General features: G+C 39.6%; 1 protein-coding gene across 3 annotated transcripts in view; it reads left to right on the forward strand.

Moving 5' to 3' along the window:
• MORC3 (MORC family CW-type zinc finger 3) overlaps positions 1 to 16,414 on the forward strand; it is a 37,900-nt gene extending 21,486 nt beyond the window's left edge. For 2 of the 3 annotated variants that reach the window (XM_080613032.1, XM_080613034.1), the window contains 10 exons: positions 104 to 223; positions 661 to 758; positions 5,018 to 5,122; positions 5,233 to 5,355; positions 5,477 to 5,551; positions 6,384 to 6,426; positions 9,205 to 9,392; positions 9,986 to 10,796; positions 11,255 to 11,418; positions 14,569 to 16,414. In XM_080613032.1, the coding sequence (XP_080469158.1) occupies positions 104 to 223; positions 661 to 758; positions 5,018 to 5,122; positions 5,233 to 5,355; positions 5,477 to 5,551; positions 6,384 to 6,426; positions 9,205 to 9,392; positions 9,986 to 10,796; positions 11,255 to 11,418; positions 14,569 to 14,722 (1,881 nt within the window). In that variant the 3' untranslated portion in view covers positions 14,723 to 16,414. The remainder of the gene's footprint in view (positions 1 to 103; positions 224 to 660; positions 759 to 5,017; positions 5,123 to 5,232; positions 5,356 to 5,476; positions 5,552 to 6,383; positions 6,427 to 9,204; positions 9,393 to 9,985; positions 10,797 to 11,254; positions 11,419 to 14,568) is intronic. The other variant, XM_080613033.1, reaches the window with a different exon arrangement.
• Positions 16,415 to 17,759: the final 1,345 nt, after the last annotated feature.

Below are 17,759 nucleotides of genomic sequence, written 5' to 3' on the forward strand. Positions count from 1 at the left end.
CTTAATAGAAAAAAAGTTCCAGGACCCAGTTTAGAATGAACGCTCAGAGTAACTCTATGTGGTTATGAGATAAGCCAAACTTTTCCTTAATATCTGGTAAAAGGCTAAAACAGTAAGAATTACTTTTGGATTTAACTGCAGAAACAAAGATCATTATGGAATAATGATGTACCATAAAAACAGACTTATCAAAGCTTATGAAAGAGTTGGCTGTCAGTTAAAGGTAAGAAATTAAAGCTCAAAAATATTTTAAGATCTTCAAAAATCATTTTCACTCAAACGCTGATTTTTTAAAAATAATATGGATGGAAAGTAGGATATTGATACATCATTTACAAAACCACCTTTTTAATACAGTTCTTAGTGGCTGCTCAAACTAAATTTTATGCTGTTGTTTTAATGTTTGGTTTTGAAACTAAGCTTGATACACACAATATAGGCCTGAGCATATCTTTCAGGACAAAAAGAGGGGTGGAACAGAGGACATTATTATTATTATTTATTTGGTGGGCTTGTGTCAATATTTTCTTTTTTGGAGAGGAGTTGTAAGCCAGAAAATTGTTCTTACCTAGCATACGTAGCTAATTACCTCTGACAGACTCTTGCAGCATTAGCATAGAATATATGTTGTTTTTTCTGATAGATCTTGTTTTCTTACAGGCAAACAACATGGGTGTTGGTGTAGTTGGGATCATTGAATGCAACTTTCTAAAACCAACCCATAACAAACAAGATTTTGACTACACAAATGAATACAGGTAACTGTAGGTTTTATGCAGACTTTCTATTGAATAGTGTTCCCTGTGAAATACTTGGCAATAAAGACTTCTAAATAGTAAAAATAAAAGCTTATGTGCCATCATTAAACTGCATGACTGTTCTGAACAGCAAGGGTAGGATATACACTTGTCATGCTGAATTCATTGTTCAGTCAGTGAAGTCTAGAGCATCTAGAGTCCACTTCACTGTAAAGCAAGTGCCCTAAAAAGTGGTTGGTTGCAATTCTGCCCCTCAATGATTGTAAAATGAGCACGGAATAACTTGCCGAGATACGGATATGTGTGGTACATGACTAAAATTGTGATAAACGAATCCCACGCTGTTAACTTTTTTCATAACGTTTCTTGTTTGGTTTCCTTCTGGAATAGCTTTGCTGGATAATTTTGAGCCCTTCTTTTCAGTTTCATTCCAAAGAGTGGACTTGAATGCCCTCAAATCCTCTGCTACCTGATAGAGCATTTAAAGTACCTGCCATCCTGAAGGTAGTGGTGATTTGGGACATTGCTTTGTTTCAGTTTTTATTTCTAACTCGGTGTTGCCACTTTTTACATGTCTGCATCCATCCCATCAGTCAGTATCTGATGTGATATTTCTTATAGTTAAACTGTGAACCAGGTTGGGAATGTAGTCTGACTTAAATTTTTCAGAGATGATGATTGTTTTTTAAGCCAGTTTTCTATCCTGTATACACTCCTCTGCTGTGAGTAACTTGTACTGGCATTGTGGAAGGAGGCATTTGAGAAGGAGAAAGGCTAGAGGGCATGAGTTGCATAAGCAGTTTTCAAGCTGAGGTGTAACAACTGTCCAGGAAAAAACTTTCTGAAGAGAAGTGTGGAGAATTGTTACACTCTCTTACTACTTCTTCCTTTCATGATGTCAAGGCTGTTGGCTGTATTCTGTTTTCTGTGCTGCTTCATGTTAAAAGGGGTATTAGGAGCAGCTGCCTCTTCCAGCAGCCTTGTCCCAGGACTCCCTCCTGCCTGGCTGCTGGAGCCCAGCCTGGGGACCTGGAGTCTCTGCCCTGGCTGCGGGACGTGGCTATGACTCTCCTGTTTGCAGATTCAACCAGTAGCAAAGCTGAGTGCGTGTCCCAGAGATGCACGCAGAGGACACAGACATGGCTGTTACAGAGACTGCCACAGACAAGGTGTTACATATAGGACTCCCATAAAACATAAACAGCCAAGTCCCCTTCCTCCTCTTAGGCTGGCAGAGGTAGAAGCTCACTTGTGAAGGCACACACATGGCACTCTAGGCTCACAAGCACATGTACATTTGTGGATCCCCCAAGTACTGGCATGGCCCCTCTGCCCTCCTGGCATCCTAGCCTGGACCCAAGCTCTCTTACCTGCTTCAAAGGCTCCCTACGCACTGGCTAGTGGTTTGCTGTTCGCTAGCAAACGTGTGTGTACTCATGTACTCATACCACAGACACTCCATATTTGCAAGTTCCCCTAGGTATACCAACATGAACCCTTGCCTGCCTGATATCCCTGCCCAGACCTGGGGCCTCCTGTTCACTGCTGAGTCCAGTTTGGAGGGAAATACATGTGCACGCTCCATGCACACCAGTACGCTGGGACTGGTGGAGATGCAGACACTTGTCCCCCCTGCCAGCACCAGGCACACGACCTGTGACACACAGTCCTGCTCCAGCTGCCATTGCTGAGACCCTAACTCATGCTGGTCCACCCCAGGAGCTGTTTTTTGGGGGATGCATTTCCTGCTTTAGTAGGTGGCAGCTGAGACCTCCACTTGCTTCAATAACTGGCATGACACATTCAGTCTTGACTCCAGGAGCTAGTGGCAGATCCACTCACACACAGGTCTCACCAGTAGCTGGAACTTAGTTCTTGCCATACATGTGGGATAAAGAATATGTAGAGAATTAAGAAATTACTAAATAATATACAAGAAGATAGGACAAGCTGTAGTCCAAACAACTGTACTGACTAAACCTGTTTTACATGCAACCAGCTTCTTCTGTACCTTCTTCTATCAACCCCCTCTTTGTTCCTCCCTGCTACTCCTTTCTCATGCACATTGCCTCATCAGTTGGCATAGTTTCAAGCATCCTGGACCCTCAGGTTTGCATCCTTACCAGTTGCAAAATCCTAGTTTGCCTGCATTTTTTGATAGCCTGTCAATTAGCATAACTGACTAGGTTTGTTTCTGGTTGTCTTTGTTAATGCTAATTGGTCAGGTTTTATGACTCTCTGTGCTCCTCTCTTTTCCTTTACTTATCCTCCCAACTGAAAAAATAACCATTCTCACACTCCACATACTCTTACCAGTTCTTGTGGCTGACCAGGTCTGTTCTTATCACTACCTCCCTTGTCAGTCAGGTTTGTTTCTGTTTTTCTTTATAGCTCCTTTGACCATATACACTTAGAAGGAAAGTACCTACTTTTTTTTGTATGCCCTAACTCTTAGACTTAGAAATTTAGGGTATTAACTTGCAAACATAGGTAGGGTAAACTTTGGCAGGAGAATTCATTACCTTTTTCAAGCTGCATTTTTTGCCCTTCAGCCAGTTGTGGTTCAGCTTCCACTGGGAACACATCCACCATGTGTTTCCTGAATTGCTGATTTATATCCAGCTCAGTGTATAAAGATAACCCAGAAACCACACCTGAGGGCTGTAATAAACAGACCTGTTAATTGCAGCAATTGAGGAGCATGATAAATCTGGTCATTCCTGCTGTTGAAACAGCGTTCCCCTGGAGGAGCAACAGACCTAATAGCTGCTACAGTCACTGCAGTTCAATCTGCCTGTACCTTTAAATGGTACCCACAGTTTGTGCAGCTCTTTGCAGTGATTAAAAAAATCAGTAAAACTGATTTGCAGTTTTAAGAAGTTCCTGTATTTCTACCACCATTGTGCTGGCAGAACCCTTAACAAAAACACATGGTAAAGCAGATCAGGTAGTCAGTCAAACTGGAAAATAGCTCTTGTTAGTTTTTTCAATACACATGTTCCCTGAACCTTTTCTTAATGTGATGGCACTAACAGTTCCCTTGGCAGAAGGGGAAGAATTAGAAACATCATAGTACGGTCGTTTATGTTGACCAGGGTTCGCACTACGATCCTGCAAACTGGCACTGTGAACACTGAATGCTTTTTACATGTTTCTTTTTAAAAAAAAAAACATGTAATGTGGGCATAGAGATACTACGCTTGAAAGATCTCCTTTATAAACGTTTTTCTGCAGAGTGCTACTGGTTTTCAAAAGGTAACTTTCCTGCCCAAAACAGAAACATAAAACTGATGCTGCAGTTTCATGATCAGTGTAAACTGACCTGCCCTTCTTCCCCCTCCAGAAGAGAGATGTGATCCCATCCATGTATTGCTGCTCATTTCTGCCTTTGTGGTACTCCCTTTTCTTTGGCACATAAATTCATGACTTGGGTTCAGAGGTGATCTAAATCAGAACTCTCTAGGTCATCATACTGATTCACTGCAAACACATTTTGTGTTAGTTCAAGGCACGAGGTGGTTTAAATGTTGGAATAAGTCAAGCAGGGATGGACTGGCTTTCAGACTCTGGTTACCCAGCCGCTTTACCCTGACATAAATTCAGCATGCTTACAAGAGACATTCTTACCTGTGCCTCATTTGTGGGGCTTGTTCTTGTTGCTGTTATACACAGCTCCCTCCTGTTGTTCCAGCTCTGATAGTCATGGAGCTGCACAATCAGCCCTGATCAGGAAACTAGCTAGAAATTAACCTAGGGTAAGACTAGCCTGCTCCTTTTAGCAACATGTTGACTTCATACTACATGAAAGCAATGATAAGTTTGCAATCTCTGTGTCATATTGTTGCATGTCAACTTGGAGTAGTCATGAACCTGCAGTTCCATAGATGTATGGAAATGTCAGCTAAATACACAGCTAGGTACTGGATTGACAGAGGTGGGTTTGTACTTGTTTCTTCTACGACTGAGGTTGAACTGGTGATGTAGCCTCAGGATTTGCTCTGTACATTCATGGTGCTTCTGAATTAAGGACTCTTTGATTTCAGACTTTGTGCTCCAACTCATATTTTCAGCAATTTATTTATTGACAAACATGACTTCACACAATTTCTGATTTCTAGGCTTTTCTCAAAGCAAAAAGCTTACTTCTGTGAAAATAGAAATATTAGAGCGGTTCTTGTTTGTTCTTTCACTGTGGATTGTAAAGGTTCTTTCTGTGCTAGGATTTGATTATTTATGGTGGTCTTTTAAAAATTTTTCAGACTTACAATAGCAGCATTAGGAGAGAAGCTTAATGATTACTGGAATGAAATGAAAACAAAGGCAAATGGAGAATACCCATTGGCTTTGCCAGTTGAAGAGATACAGTGAGTATCACTTCTAAATAGAAGAAATTTACATACTGTTATTACTGTTCTACATTCAGTCATGAAAATGAACTTTTCATGTGAAAGTGCTGGTATTTTTTTCATTACAGAAAACAGCCTGATCAGACATGGGTACAATGTGATTCATGTCTGAAATGGCGGAAGCTGCCAGATGGAATAGAGCATTTGCCAGAAAAGTGGTTCTGCTCACTGAACCCTGACCCACAATTCCGGTAACATTAGATTTCGATAAATATTTCAGTAATGCTTTTAGTTCTTATCACCTCTTATAAGCATGGATGTTAAGCTCTTTTTCATTTCCCCCCCTCAAATCCTTCCCCTTCCTTGACTCAGGAATTGTAACGTGCCAGAAGAACCAGAAGATGATGACTTAATACATCCTACATATGAGAAAACTTACAAGAAAAAGTGAGTACTAGACTTTCTTACAAGTGTCTCAGCATTAGAAAAAGAATGTGAAAGCTAAATGACCTTACGGTCACCTGTGGTGTAATTGCAACTCTTCTGGGAATATATCCAGTGAGAAAATAGTGCCTTAAAGTTAAGACTTGACTGTAGCAGTGAGTAGGTGAATAGCACTGGTTTTTGCTACTAGCATGTTGGCATTACATTCAAATTTCTCTCTGACTTAATACCTGTTTGCCCTCCTAAATCAAAATTAGGAAAGTTGTAACAAAAGGGGCCTTTCATTTAATAGCTACTAAGGAGAGCAATGCAGCAACTGGTGTTCAAGTACAGCTCTTAGAGGGTCACTGTTTTGTGGTAGTAAGTGATGAAGATAGCTTGGGATGTTACAGAAGCAGGCTACTAGGGCTGTTAGGAGACCTTGTCTAAGGAACTGTTATTTTTCAAGGACTGAAATTCAAGGATTTTTGGTGTTGAACCAGCTGAATACCTCAATACATCTATTTCATAATAAGAAGGTTCTTAACTAAGGTGTGTTAAAAAAACCCAGCTTGGGTAATTTTAACTAATACTGACTGGTATTCTGGAGCTGGGAGTTTCGGGGTTAGTTTATTTTTTGGGTTTGTTGTTGGTGGGGTTTTTTTTGCCCAAATTTTTAAAATAAACCTTAATCTAAGAGAGAATTTTTTTTTAGGTTAAGCTGTTGTATATAACTGAGATAAATGAGTGTTGTGTTTGCTTTAGATTTTGAGGCTGTTTGTTTTTATAATGAATTCATATGTTGAATCTAAGCTTTTTGGGTTTGTTTTTTTTTTAATTCCTTGCTGCTGTGCAGAGACAGAGAAAAACTGAAGAAGCGGCTTGAGTTCAGCCACCAGGTAACTCTTGAAGTTGATAGGAAACTGATTTTGGTAGTGGAATTGTTCTTGCTGGCAACAGTACTGTGCAGTTTGATTGAATAGGCCAAGCACTGAATTAAAGTTTGCTTTAGCTGGTGACCAACTGACTGGTTCAACATCCTGTTTCGTTTTGATGTCTATACAGGTTATGTGCACTATTAGTAAACCAACAATCTTCTGTCTTTGCTCTCCAATGATGGAAAACATGTCACTGCGTTGTATGTAGTATTTAAGAAGGAGCTTGAGAGGGACAAAACCCTCTTACAAAAAAATGCTAGAAAAGATATTGGTCACTCCTAGCTCTTTTATGGCATTAGAATGATTACTGGAAGCTAAGCAGGGACCTGTACTCCAAAAATTTCCTGCCAACTCAATAGCTTAGTTATGTACATTATTCTAAAAGACTTCATAGGAGTTTAGATGGCCAGCATGAGGTCCAAGAGCACCTTGAAACATCTGAAACGCTTCAGCATTTGGATAATTACATACTTTTGGGGCAACCCACATTTCTCTTTTTAAAATGTTTCCCCTGCATGGCTGCAGACAACAGATGGATCGTATGATTTCTACATTTGGTAAGATGGCATAATTCTGGCAGACTGTCAGTTAAGTGAAGGGGGCTGATTTCAGATCCTCATTAAGAAAATATACAACCACATGGAGTGGACTGAATGGCAGAATGCGATCACTGGTGCCAGTTTTAATAGAAAAGGTAGCACGCTGTTGCAACTGAACAAATGAAATCTGATGTGCTGTGGCTGGATATAGCTTTACCGGGTTTTGCATTCATTTTTCAAAAAAATGTGTTTTAATGGAGACATTCTTTGTATTGCAAGAGCCCTCTGTTTGCCAGCAGAGAGAGCAGAGCAGTGGAGGGGTAAAAAGTGAATTCAATGAGCCACCTGCTCTAACGTTGGAGCAGGGTGTCAAGGCTTTGTTGAGTCTTCTCTTACAATTGCAAAAGTTTCTGGGTATTGTCTGTGTATTGAAACTTTCCCTTGTATTTCTAATATCTCATCGTATTTATTAGAGTGAGTGCTTTTTGTAACTGGCATTTTACTCAGCAGTACCCAGTGGAAATAGCATGGCCTCTTCCTGCTGCAGAGCTCTGGGAGCAAGGCCCAGTGCTCCCTTTGCACCTGGATTTCTACAGAAATCTAGAGCTCAAATCAGGACCTAACAACCTGAGTAGGAATCCCAGGACACTGTAAAACGCATTATAGTTTTCCAGCGTGTTGTGGTTTAAGCCCAGCTGGTAACTCAGAACCGTGCAGCCGCTAGCTCACTCCTCTACCCCCTTCCTCCCCCAGCTCCCAGAGGAATGGGGAGGAGAACTGAAAGAATGCAACTCCCACCGGTTGAGATAAGAACAGTCCAGTAACTAAGGTATAACACAAACCACTACTGCTACCACCAATAATAATAATGATAAGGGAAATAACAAGGGAAGAGAATACAACCCCTCACCACCCGCCAACCAATACCCAGCCCGACCGAGCAGTGATCTAGCCTTTCCGGGTAACTGCCCACAGTTTATATACTGGTCATGATGTGCTGTGGTATGGAATACCTCTTTGGCTAGTTTGGATCAGGTGTCCTGTCTCTGCTTCCTCCCGACTTCCCCTCCTCCCTGGCAGAGCATGAGACTCAGAAAGTCCTTGGTCGGAGTAAGCATTACTTAGCAACAATTAAAAACATCGGTGTTATCAGTACTGTTCCCAGGCCGAAAGTCAAACACAAAGCACTGCACCAGCTACAAAGAAGGAGAAAAATGGCTGCTACTACTGAACCCAGGACAGTATGACATCTAATTATTGAAAGTGCGTTTGTTGTAGAGAGATATCATGAAGATATGAAAGTAAAGATGCCCTTAAAATTGGGGTGGGGGGTGGAGATGGGCAGACGTGAAGTAGCTGTACTTTTGCAAGGAGGCACTCAAATTCAAATTAAATGCAGATGCAAATCAACATGGTTAAGTGATGTAAATCATAACTCAGAATCAAATTTCCTAAGCATAATTTTGGCTTAAGTTGCTTTCAAAGTAAAAGTGCTATCTGAAGATCACTCAATTTCTGTAGATGTTTTACATGTGCCATTTTAACCTGTATACTTCGTTGTATTAATTTTTCTCCAGTTACGTTTACCCAAGTAAAAAAGTGATTTCTATGAGTAAAGTATTGTTCCTTTAGACAAGCTGAATTAATTATGAGCAGGTTTGCCGGAGATGGCTGTCCCATTCTTTGTGTATCATGGTCAAGCTTCAGACAGATACAGCTTGGGGAAAGCTCTTGCCTGAGGTTCTACACAGTACTTTTCAAATAGCTATCTAGAGAAAGACTTATAAGATCACAAAGCTGCTTTCTGACAGCAATAAATCTGTGCATGGAGAAGAGTGTACAGCGTTCAAAGTCCTCTAAGAAATCTGGTAAAAGTCTGTAATTACGATATAGAATTTGCTGCTTTCGAATATGTTGTATGTCTTAAACCAGCATGAAGGAAACACTTCACAGGTATCAGAGTTTGGGGGTATTGTACAATAGTTGTACAATATTTAAGAAAATTGTGGTTTGCAGTGTAGAGTCAAGTTAGCCTTAATTATTGCAGAATACTGAGCCCAGGTTCAAGGAGATATTTGTAGTACATGTAAAAAATGCTGATAATTTTGTGTGTTGGCAGGTAGTTAGAACTGCTTAAACCTATTCTGAAGACTCTACTAATGTCTGTTTCTTTTAATTCTTAATTAACACTATGTTATAGGTCAATAATGAAGTGTTTGTAAAAACACCAGTTTCTTCAAGTAAAGACTTCAGAACATTCTCAGCTGTGAGTGGAAAGGAAGCTGTTCTAAGATCACTTCTACCAGAAACATCAAATGCTTCTGTCAAAAGGTCTTTGCTTACTTTAAATAGATCAGTATCTTCACCTCATTCTGATCCTGATAACAGGTTAGTGAACCTGTACAAAGTAGATTTCTATTTATTTCTAAAATTAATAACTTGTTAATGAAAATCATGGTGTTGATGTAATCCTGTCTTCAGGTGATAGCTGCCAAAATTCATGTCGCTTTTGGGAGCATAGAAAGCAGCAGGTTGATTAAAGGCACCAAGAAACCTTGTGAAGTATAAAAGTGAATGCAGCAAAAAATAGTGTGTACTGGTGAGGAAAGTTCCTTAGTGGTTTGTTTGTTTAGGAAAAGACTGTATTGTGTTAACTGCATTCCACAATACGTTTTCCTTAACTTCTGTTGGTTAAGGAATGGATGGGGGGTGGGGGGGATGTTCCCACAAATACTGAGTCTGTTTTTCAAAAATGTGTGAGGGTGATAATTCAGTGTGAGGATGTCAGCCACTTGTGTTTACAGGAAAGGTACTTACTCTGGCTACACATCTTAGAATGCTATGCAGGGAGACATCCCTTTCTAGTTACTGAGTGGTAGCTTTTCATAATGCTTATAGAAACACTAAACGTAGTTTGAAGCAAATGACTTTGCAATATAATTTCAGCAATGTAATAAACAGTTTAATACTTTGCTTCTCAGTCTTAAACGGAAGACACCTACTTGCGTGACACCTGTGTCTTTAAAGACACCTCGATTAAATGACAAAACATTCAACAGTCATGATGATGATGTCATTATTTTAGAGGAGAGCAGTACTCCAAAGCCTTCAGCAGATTCTGATATTCCTGTAGTGAAAACTGAATGTATTAATTTGGATCAAGAAGAGAAGCAGAAAGAAAACTGTGACATCGGAGAACCTTGCAGTGCAGCTACTTCAGAATCAAAAACTGAACAGTTGACCTCATCGACACAGACAGAGGTCCCAAAATTAGTTGTTAAAAAGGAAGAGGTGGAAGATGACATTGCTATTCAAATTCCCGGGGCAGAGATGGAAACTAAAGAGCACAATGTTAATGCTCTTTCCAAGACATCTGTAGATCTTGGAAATGAACTGAAAAATCAGCTGCAGTTACTAAGCAAAGAAAAAGAAATATACCAAAACAAATGTGAAGTATTAACCAAACAAGTAGAAACGCTGGAACAGAGGATTTTTGAATTGAATAATAAGTATGTAAAAAAAGAAATGTGCCATCAGTCGACTGAGACAGTTCCTTCATTTAAAGAAGAAAGTGGTTGTGAAAGAAGTTTGTCAGAAGTGACCATTCTGTATGAACAGGCCTTAGAAGAAATAGCAAAACTAAAGGAACAATGTAATACCCTGCAGAACTTAAAAACTGGATGTGCAGATAGTGAAAACAAGAGCGAGGTAGATGAAATTGCTGTGCAACTGGACGATGTTTTCAGGCAACTGGACAAGTGCAGCATTGAGAGAGACAGATATAAAAGTGAGGTATGTTTGTTAAAGCAGTGGTATCCTTCAACTTACCAATTATTTTTAATTTTTAATGAGTGTTTCATAGTTCTCGTACACAAGGTGTTGTATGTTTCAGTCCACTAACTAATCAAGCCACCTAAAAGTGAGAAGAAATGCTAAATTATCCTAGGATCTCCTGTTTTGCTTTCATAGATAGAAATAAGCAAACTTAGGAGAGACTGCAAGGCTCCAAGTGGCTTTGACTTGAGACAAAAGAAGACAGAGCAAGCTTAGGGGGCACTCAAATACAGTGGTTCAGCTGACAGCTGACTGTTTTAAAGGAGTTTGTCTAAGTTGTCATATATTACAATCTCACTGAAAAGTTAACTAAAAGCAGTCAGTAAAGCTAAAATGGTGTAAATTTGTATAAGATGCTTTTATTTTAATCCACTGCAATTTTTTTTGACGTAAAGTAATTTTTATTTACTTGCCAGGTTGAGCTACTAGAAGTGGAAAAAAATCAATTTGCCTGTCAATGTGAAGAACTGAAAGCAGAAATCGCACAGTTAAAAGCTTCAATTCCGCAAGCAGTAGCATGTGCAAATGATTCTACCACCAGTAATGTAGAAGACTCTGTAAATTTTTCTGATGGAGAAAGGTATCAATTTTGTTCTTTCTAGACTGTTATTTCAAGCAAGATTTTGGTTGGCTTGTTGTATCTGAAACATGTTGAAGAAGGTTATGTCTGATAATCATATAATAAAATGCAGTTCTTGGAATTCTTTTCTACTGCTTCTTGTGACTCTTAACTCCAGTAACATTTTTCTAAATCAAGTGATTTTTTTTTTTTTTTTTTCATAATTTGGGTATTTGTGTGAGGATTGACCATTGCATGGTAGAATGCCCCACTGACACTTCTTAAGATATCACAAATGTTAAATAATTTCTGGACACAACTTGAAGAAAAGGAGAGAGAAAGGAGGCAGGAAGGAGGGTGATCATTACCTTATGCTGTGTAGATGAACTTCACTTTTATGTTCTGTTTTTCTTTCTTGATCAATACTACTGTACTGAAAAGAGTTTGGGGATAGTTTTGAAACTTACTTTTTTCTTTTCCATAAGAACTGCTAACTGCAGACCAATTCTCTGGAAGTAGTTTGTGTCCAGAGTGTATCTTTGAACCAGCAAGGGTTTAAACTTATTTTTAAGAGAGCTGGCAGCCCTTGATTAATAGAAATAGCAAATACACAAAAGAAGTGCACGTAACAGATGGAAGCATGGATGAGCAGACCAGCAGGAATATAAGTACGCTGCCTGTGCAGGTAGGATGGAATTCAAAGCAAAGGCAAGGCCTGGGAAGGGCAACCAGAAGGGCTTCTGTAAGCATAGTAGCAGCAATGAGAGAACAGTGTGGACCTGCTGCGCAGTGGGGCAGGTGCTTAGCGGCCAAGGACATGAGGTGCATGAGGCACAAACTACTAAGGTAATCAGCATCTTCTTTATCTTGGTTTTTTACTGGTAAGGTCTGCCCTCTGCTTGCTGAGGTCCCTGAGCCAAGGGATAATCTTAGGGAGTGAATCCTATTACCTGTAATAAAAGGTGACTGAATTAAGGGACCATTTAAGCAAATTCAGTATACAGAAGTCCATGGGAGCAGATGAGATGTACCAGAGGGAGCTGATGAGTGGATGGAGAGCTGGCCTTGTGATGATATCTCCAAAAGGTGGTGACCGTTGGACGTTCCTGATGCCTGGAAAAATGCAGTTGTCACACCTGTATTTTTGGACATGCAGATCTACAAGCTGATCAGTGTAGCTTCAGCCCCTGGGAAGACTGGAGCAAATCTACCTTGGAAGCCACCTGCAGCCCCATGATAGTCAAGGTGATTAGAACAACCAGCATAGATTTACTGAGGGCATATGATGACTTTGCAGCCTCATTGCTGTTCACAGTGAGACAACAACCTCTGTAGACTTTCATTTTAGCAAAGCTTTCAGTGTGGGCTGCCATAATATCATGGTAGAAAAGTTTGTGAGGTATGGTTTTAGATAGGTAAACTAGGAGCTGAGTTGTAAAATTGGCTGGACTGCTGAGCTCATGGATCAGTATCAAGGCCAGTGATTATTAATGGCCTAGATGAGGGAGCAAAATTAACTCAGTGAATTCACAATGACATCAAATTGTAAGGAGCGATTGATACGTAAGGCTGCAGCTGAGGGACCTTGACAAACTGGAAAACTGGGTGGAAAGAATCCTCCAGGAAATTCAACACAGGCAACTGTGAAGTTCTGCACCTGTGTTGGAAATACCCCATGCAGCTGAACAAGCTAGACTGCCCATAGGAAGGCAACTTGAAGATGGCCTGTGATGCTAGTAACTAAAACTTCAATGTGAGTCAGCAGTGCACTCTTGTGGTGGGAGATCCCAGTGCCTACTGGGCTATATTGGCAAGAGTTAAGCCAGCAGTTTGAGGGAAGTGATTCTTCCCTACTGTTGGGCACTGTGAGACCAAACTGGGCACGGTATTCCCAGTTTTAGGCTCCCTGAAATATGAATGGCACTGGCATATTGGAGCGTATCTACTGACCACCAAGATGGGTAAGGGTCTGGAGCATATTATATAGAAGGGGAAGCTGAGGGAAATAGCCTTACACAGAGTAGGTTACCTTGAAATGCTATTGTTCTTTTCTGCTGCTTCATGAGGGGATACAGAAAAGATGAAGCTAGCTTCTTCTCAGTGATAGGATGAGAGGCAACAGACATAATATGTGATAAGGGAAATCCTGTTCAAATATTTGAGAGAAAAAAAGTGTTAACAGCAAGGGTAGTCAAATCCGGAAAAAGGGGCCCAGGAAGATTGTGAAATCTTCATATTTGGACATTTTCAAAACACGAGAAAGTCCTAAGCAACCTGTTCTGAGTTAGCTCTGCTTTGAATGTATGTTGGGGGGGAATGGACTGAGCATTTTCCACACAGTCCTTTAAATCTATTTTTTATTATGAGCAAATAAATCTCCCCTTTATTTGCCAGCATTTCATTTTCTTCTTAAAGCATCTGACTTGCACTTCCTAAACGAATTAGTAAATATATGTAGGAGTTATAAGTAGCTTCCACCACAAGTCCTATTGGGATAAGACTGGCTACTGGAGGTGATGGAAGAACTGGTGGTAGAAAGGAATGCTCAAGAGAAGGGATGGGTGATTTGGAACCAATTCAGTGAGGAAAAGGACAGAACAAGGGGATCCAGGGAAGAAAGCAGAAAGAGGAAACATAACGTTTTAGCCGTACTGTAACCTTTACCTTATCTCCTCTTTCTTTTAAAGCCTTTTGACAAACTACTCCTACTTGCTACCTTCTTTCTTTTTTTTTCTCTTGTTCCCATAGGTGATAGTAGTTTGTGCTTCTAAATGTATAATGTTACTAGGGTTTTTACGTTGTTTTGAGAAATAAAAATGTGTTGTGGAATAAAGGATTGTGCCAGTGCTTTTTTGCTAACTTAAATAAAACCATTCAGAAATACTTCTGATTATTTTGGGGAAAGGTAGAATTCAGTTTCACCTTTAGTATTTGTTTGAAACTAAAGGAATATAGACCTTCAAAATTAAAACTAGAGAGGCTCAGCTTTGAAAAACTGGTAGATTTTGAAGTTATCTTGAGGCAGCTTTAACTGCATTGCTTTTTTGTTGGTTTATGAAATTCAGGTATGGACCCATTCCACTATAGAGTATTAATCCAGCTTTGTTTAAAAAGGTACTCTGTATTTGAACATAAAACTACATCTAATCATATCTAATTATTCCTTCACAGCCTGAAACTACGTTCTCTTCGAGTCAATGTTGGACAGCTTCTGGCTACGATCATGCCTGATCTAGACTTGCAGCAAGTCAATTACGACATTGATGTAGTAGATGAAATTTTAGGACAAGTTGTAGAACAAATGCATGAAATCAGTAGTACTTAGTATCTTAAGATTTTAGCAGGCTCTTGCTTGATCTTCCATTATAACCTTTGTGTAGGTTCAAAACTGTATATACTGCTTCTTTATATATTTGACATAGTTTGCTCAATAAGTGTATATAGTTTGCGTTCAGATGTTCCCACAGATGCAGTGGGTGGGTGTTGTCTTTGCTTCCTCTTAAAGGAACACTGTCAATATTGACCAACACTGATGTACTTAATTAAGGATTTTGCTTTTAAAATGTATTTTTAATTAAATTTGCAAATATTTTTATTATTAGGAATCTTAATACTTTTCTGCAAAAGCATTTTGACTTTTGATCTTATATAAGTATTAATACTTGCAATTCCTTCCTCTTCTATGATCTAAGTAGATGATCTAAGTTGTGGACTATATAAAAATGCAAAAAAGAACTTTCCTTGATGTTTGTCTCAGAACAAACCCTAGTAACATTTTTGTATACTACAGTATTGTTTCATTGAGGTATGTTGCATTAATCAGATAGAAACGTAACTAGTAGATTAAAATTTTGGCCATATGGGTAATATTTGTGTTTTACTACCAAAAGAAGAAAAAAATCTGTAAGGGTTTTATCCTGAACACGGGTGATCTTTAGCTCCCTTCTGGACTTTCTGACGTCACTAAAGAACATTACCTGTACATAACTTTGCAGCATAAATGACTCCATGGGATATGGCTAGGATATTTCAGCTGTTTCAGTGATGGAAACCACACGCCTGTTTGTGTCCTGCTCCTGCTATGTGAATGTTGTTTCCTACATCCAAGAGCTTGTCTGTATTTGAGCGCAGCCACAGGGATCTTCGGTTGTACCTGTAGCTCCCATTAGAATGCAGCAGGGCTGGTCCGTAAGTCCAGTTGTGTACCCTAGTGCTCATGCAAAAACTTCCCAGGAAGCAGGAAGAAGTGGTACCAAGAGAAATTGCTGTTACAGTGGTGACTGTATTCTCAGTCAGTTGCATGCTTTTCTTTTGAAGTTGTCAGGAATGAGAAGAAAGGTGGCAAATTCAGCAAATCCACCTTTTACTCAGTGGTGGTATTTGTCATCCAAACAGTAATTAAGAAAAATGGTTCTTGCTTTAAAAAAAAAAAAAAAAAATAAAAAAAAATTATGAGATAGTGTTCAATATGCTCATTTCTAGGAAGTCTTTTTTTATAAAGCCAAGGTTTTCGGCTTTCGTGCTGCTACTGTCCTGATTTAATTTGATTATGTTCCTTTTAGTTGTGGTTCAGTCAGTTTCTTTCAAGGGACAGTATTTCAGTTTTAAGATGCTTGCTGTTCTACTATGTCAATAAGGGTAATGCAATACTGTTGTACTTTATAACAGATAAATTGAATGTTTGATTTTTGAAGAGGTGGCTGTAATATAACTTTGTATGACTTTTTAAAAGTTTTTGTTTTCCGTTTAATCATTATTTATTATGCTTCATCAGATTCTGCAGTTGAATTTCTTATAGACAGTTGGCAAAATATAGCATATGTCTATATTAAAAATGACAGATTTACACTGTACATTTACACTTTGGGGAGCAGTGGACTAATGGAAATGTTTTTTATTGTTAAAATGTATTTTTTGTAAAAAATAAAAACAATATATAAATCTGAGTTTGCAGGATCAAAGCTGATATGTGATCAAATGCAATGGTTTTGTTTATAAATAAAGACTATGCAGAATAGCCAATGTTTCGGGCTTATTTTAAGTATTTGGTCTTAAGAGAAAGCTGGCGCGGTCTGGTTTCGAGCCGAAGATGCAAGCACACTTGGTAGGCTTGGTCCTGACTGAGCCTCAGTGCTGCTCACTGCCTGCCTGCATCTCTTCAGGTGCTTAGTTACAAGACTGTTCCTCAACTAGGATTTGGGACAAAACTGTTTTTCAAAGTGTGATAAACACATAAATGTATTGGCTTTCGCAAATCATAGATGGATAGGTGGATATAACTGTATGAGTTTGCAGTAACAGAAACATGGAGTTGCATAGCAAAAGAATTTGTGAAGGTTAAAGAAAAGGGGGAGGGGGGCAGACTTAATATGAGGAAAGCTAGTGCCTGGAAAACATCGGGTTAAAGTATTTTTAGCTTAACTTAGGTCAAAGATAAAGAACAATGTGTTGTAAGTCTGTGGTGAGATAACAGGATTTAGTGGCCCCACTAAACATGAGTGAATTATTTCACACCATCCTTCTAGTTATCAGTTAGTTTGGAGACAGTGCCTCCAGAGCATCTGCTAGCTTCGGGTACTCCTCTGCCCGTCCTCTTTTGCTTGCAATAAATTTTGTGCGAAGGTCACACTTTTCTAAATCTTTGCCGGCTATCAGAAGAATTACAGATACGGCTTGTTTTCAGCTAGTTTTCTGATTACTGGGGCATCCAACTGTGCCAAAGGGGAAAAGTACACCGTGAGAAAGACTGCTTACTTCATCTTGAAGACTCCTGCCCACATGAGGAAGACTGCTTACTTCATCCTCAAGACCCCTGCCCATGATCACTGGAGAGCAGTATGCAGGCACCAAGAGGAGACTTACGATAATAAGTTCCTGGAGCTAGTTATAATATTCCCCGCCTATACGTGGGAATTACAAATATGTATATGGCTAATGCAATAGTGAAAGTATATAAACCTGTAACAAATGCTAATCAGTACGCCTCTGGCTACTGTCACGCGCCCAGCGCTGTTGCTTTTGATTTATTGACTTTGTTCCTCAATAAAACCCTGTTATCTCTATTAGAGGAGTGAGTTCGTATTTCACAAAACCTTGTTAGAGAGCTGTTGTCCTGGTGCTGAGGCAGAAGTGACAGGAACACAACAGAGTTAGGGAGGTGGGACCCCCCTACCTCTTTAGCCCCTTGGCTCCGGTTGGCTTGGCTCTCATGAAATTTTGCGCTTAGGCAAGTTGATCGATTCCCCAGCATGGGAGACTGAGGGGCTTTCAGGTATTTTTGTGGGGTTCTGGGGGGCTGAGCATTCTTCCCTGACCACTACTTGACTGTCCAATACAGCTGACTAATAAGAGATGGTGGTGTG

The sequence above is a fragment of the Psittacula echo genome (genome assembly GCF_963264785.1).
Source record: "Psittacula echo genome assembly, chromosome: 3".
Lineage (NCBI taxonomy): Eukaryota > Metazoa > Chordata > Aves > Psittaciformes > Psittacidae > Psittacula > Psittacula echo.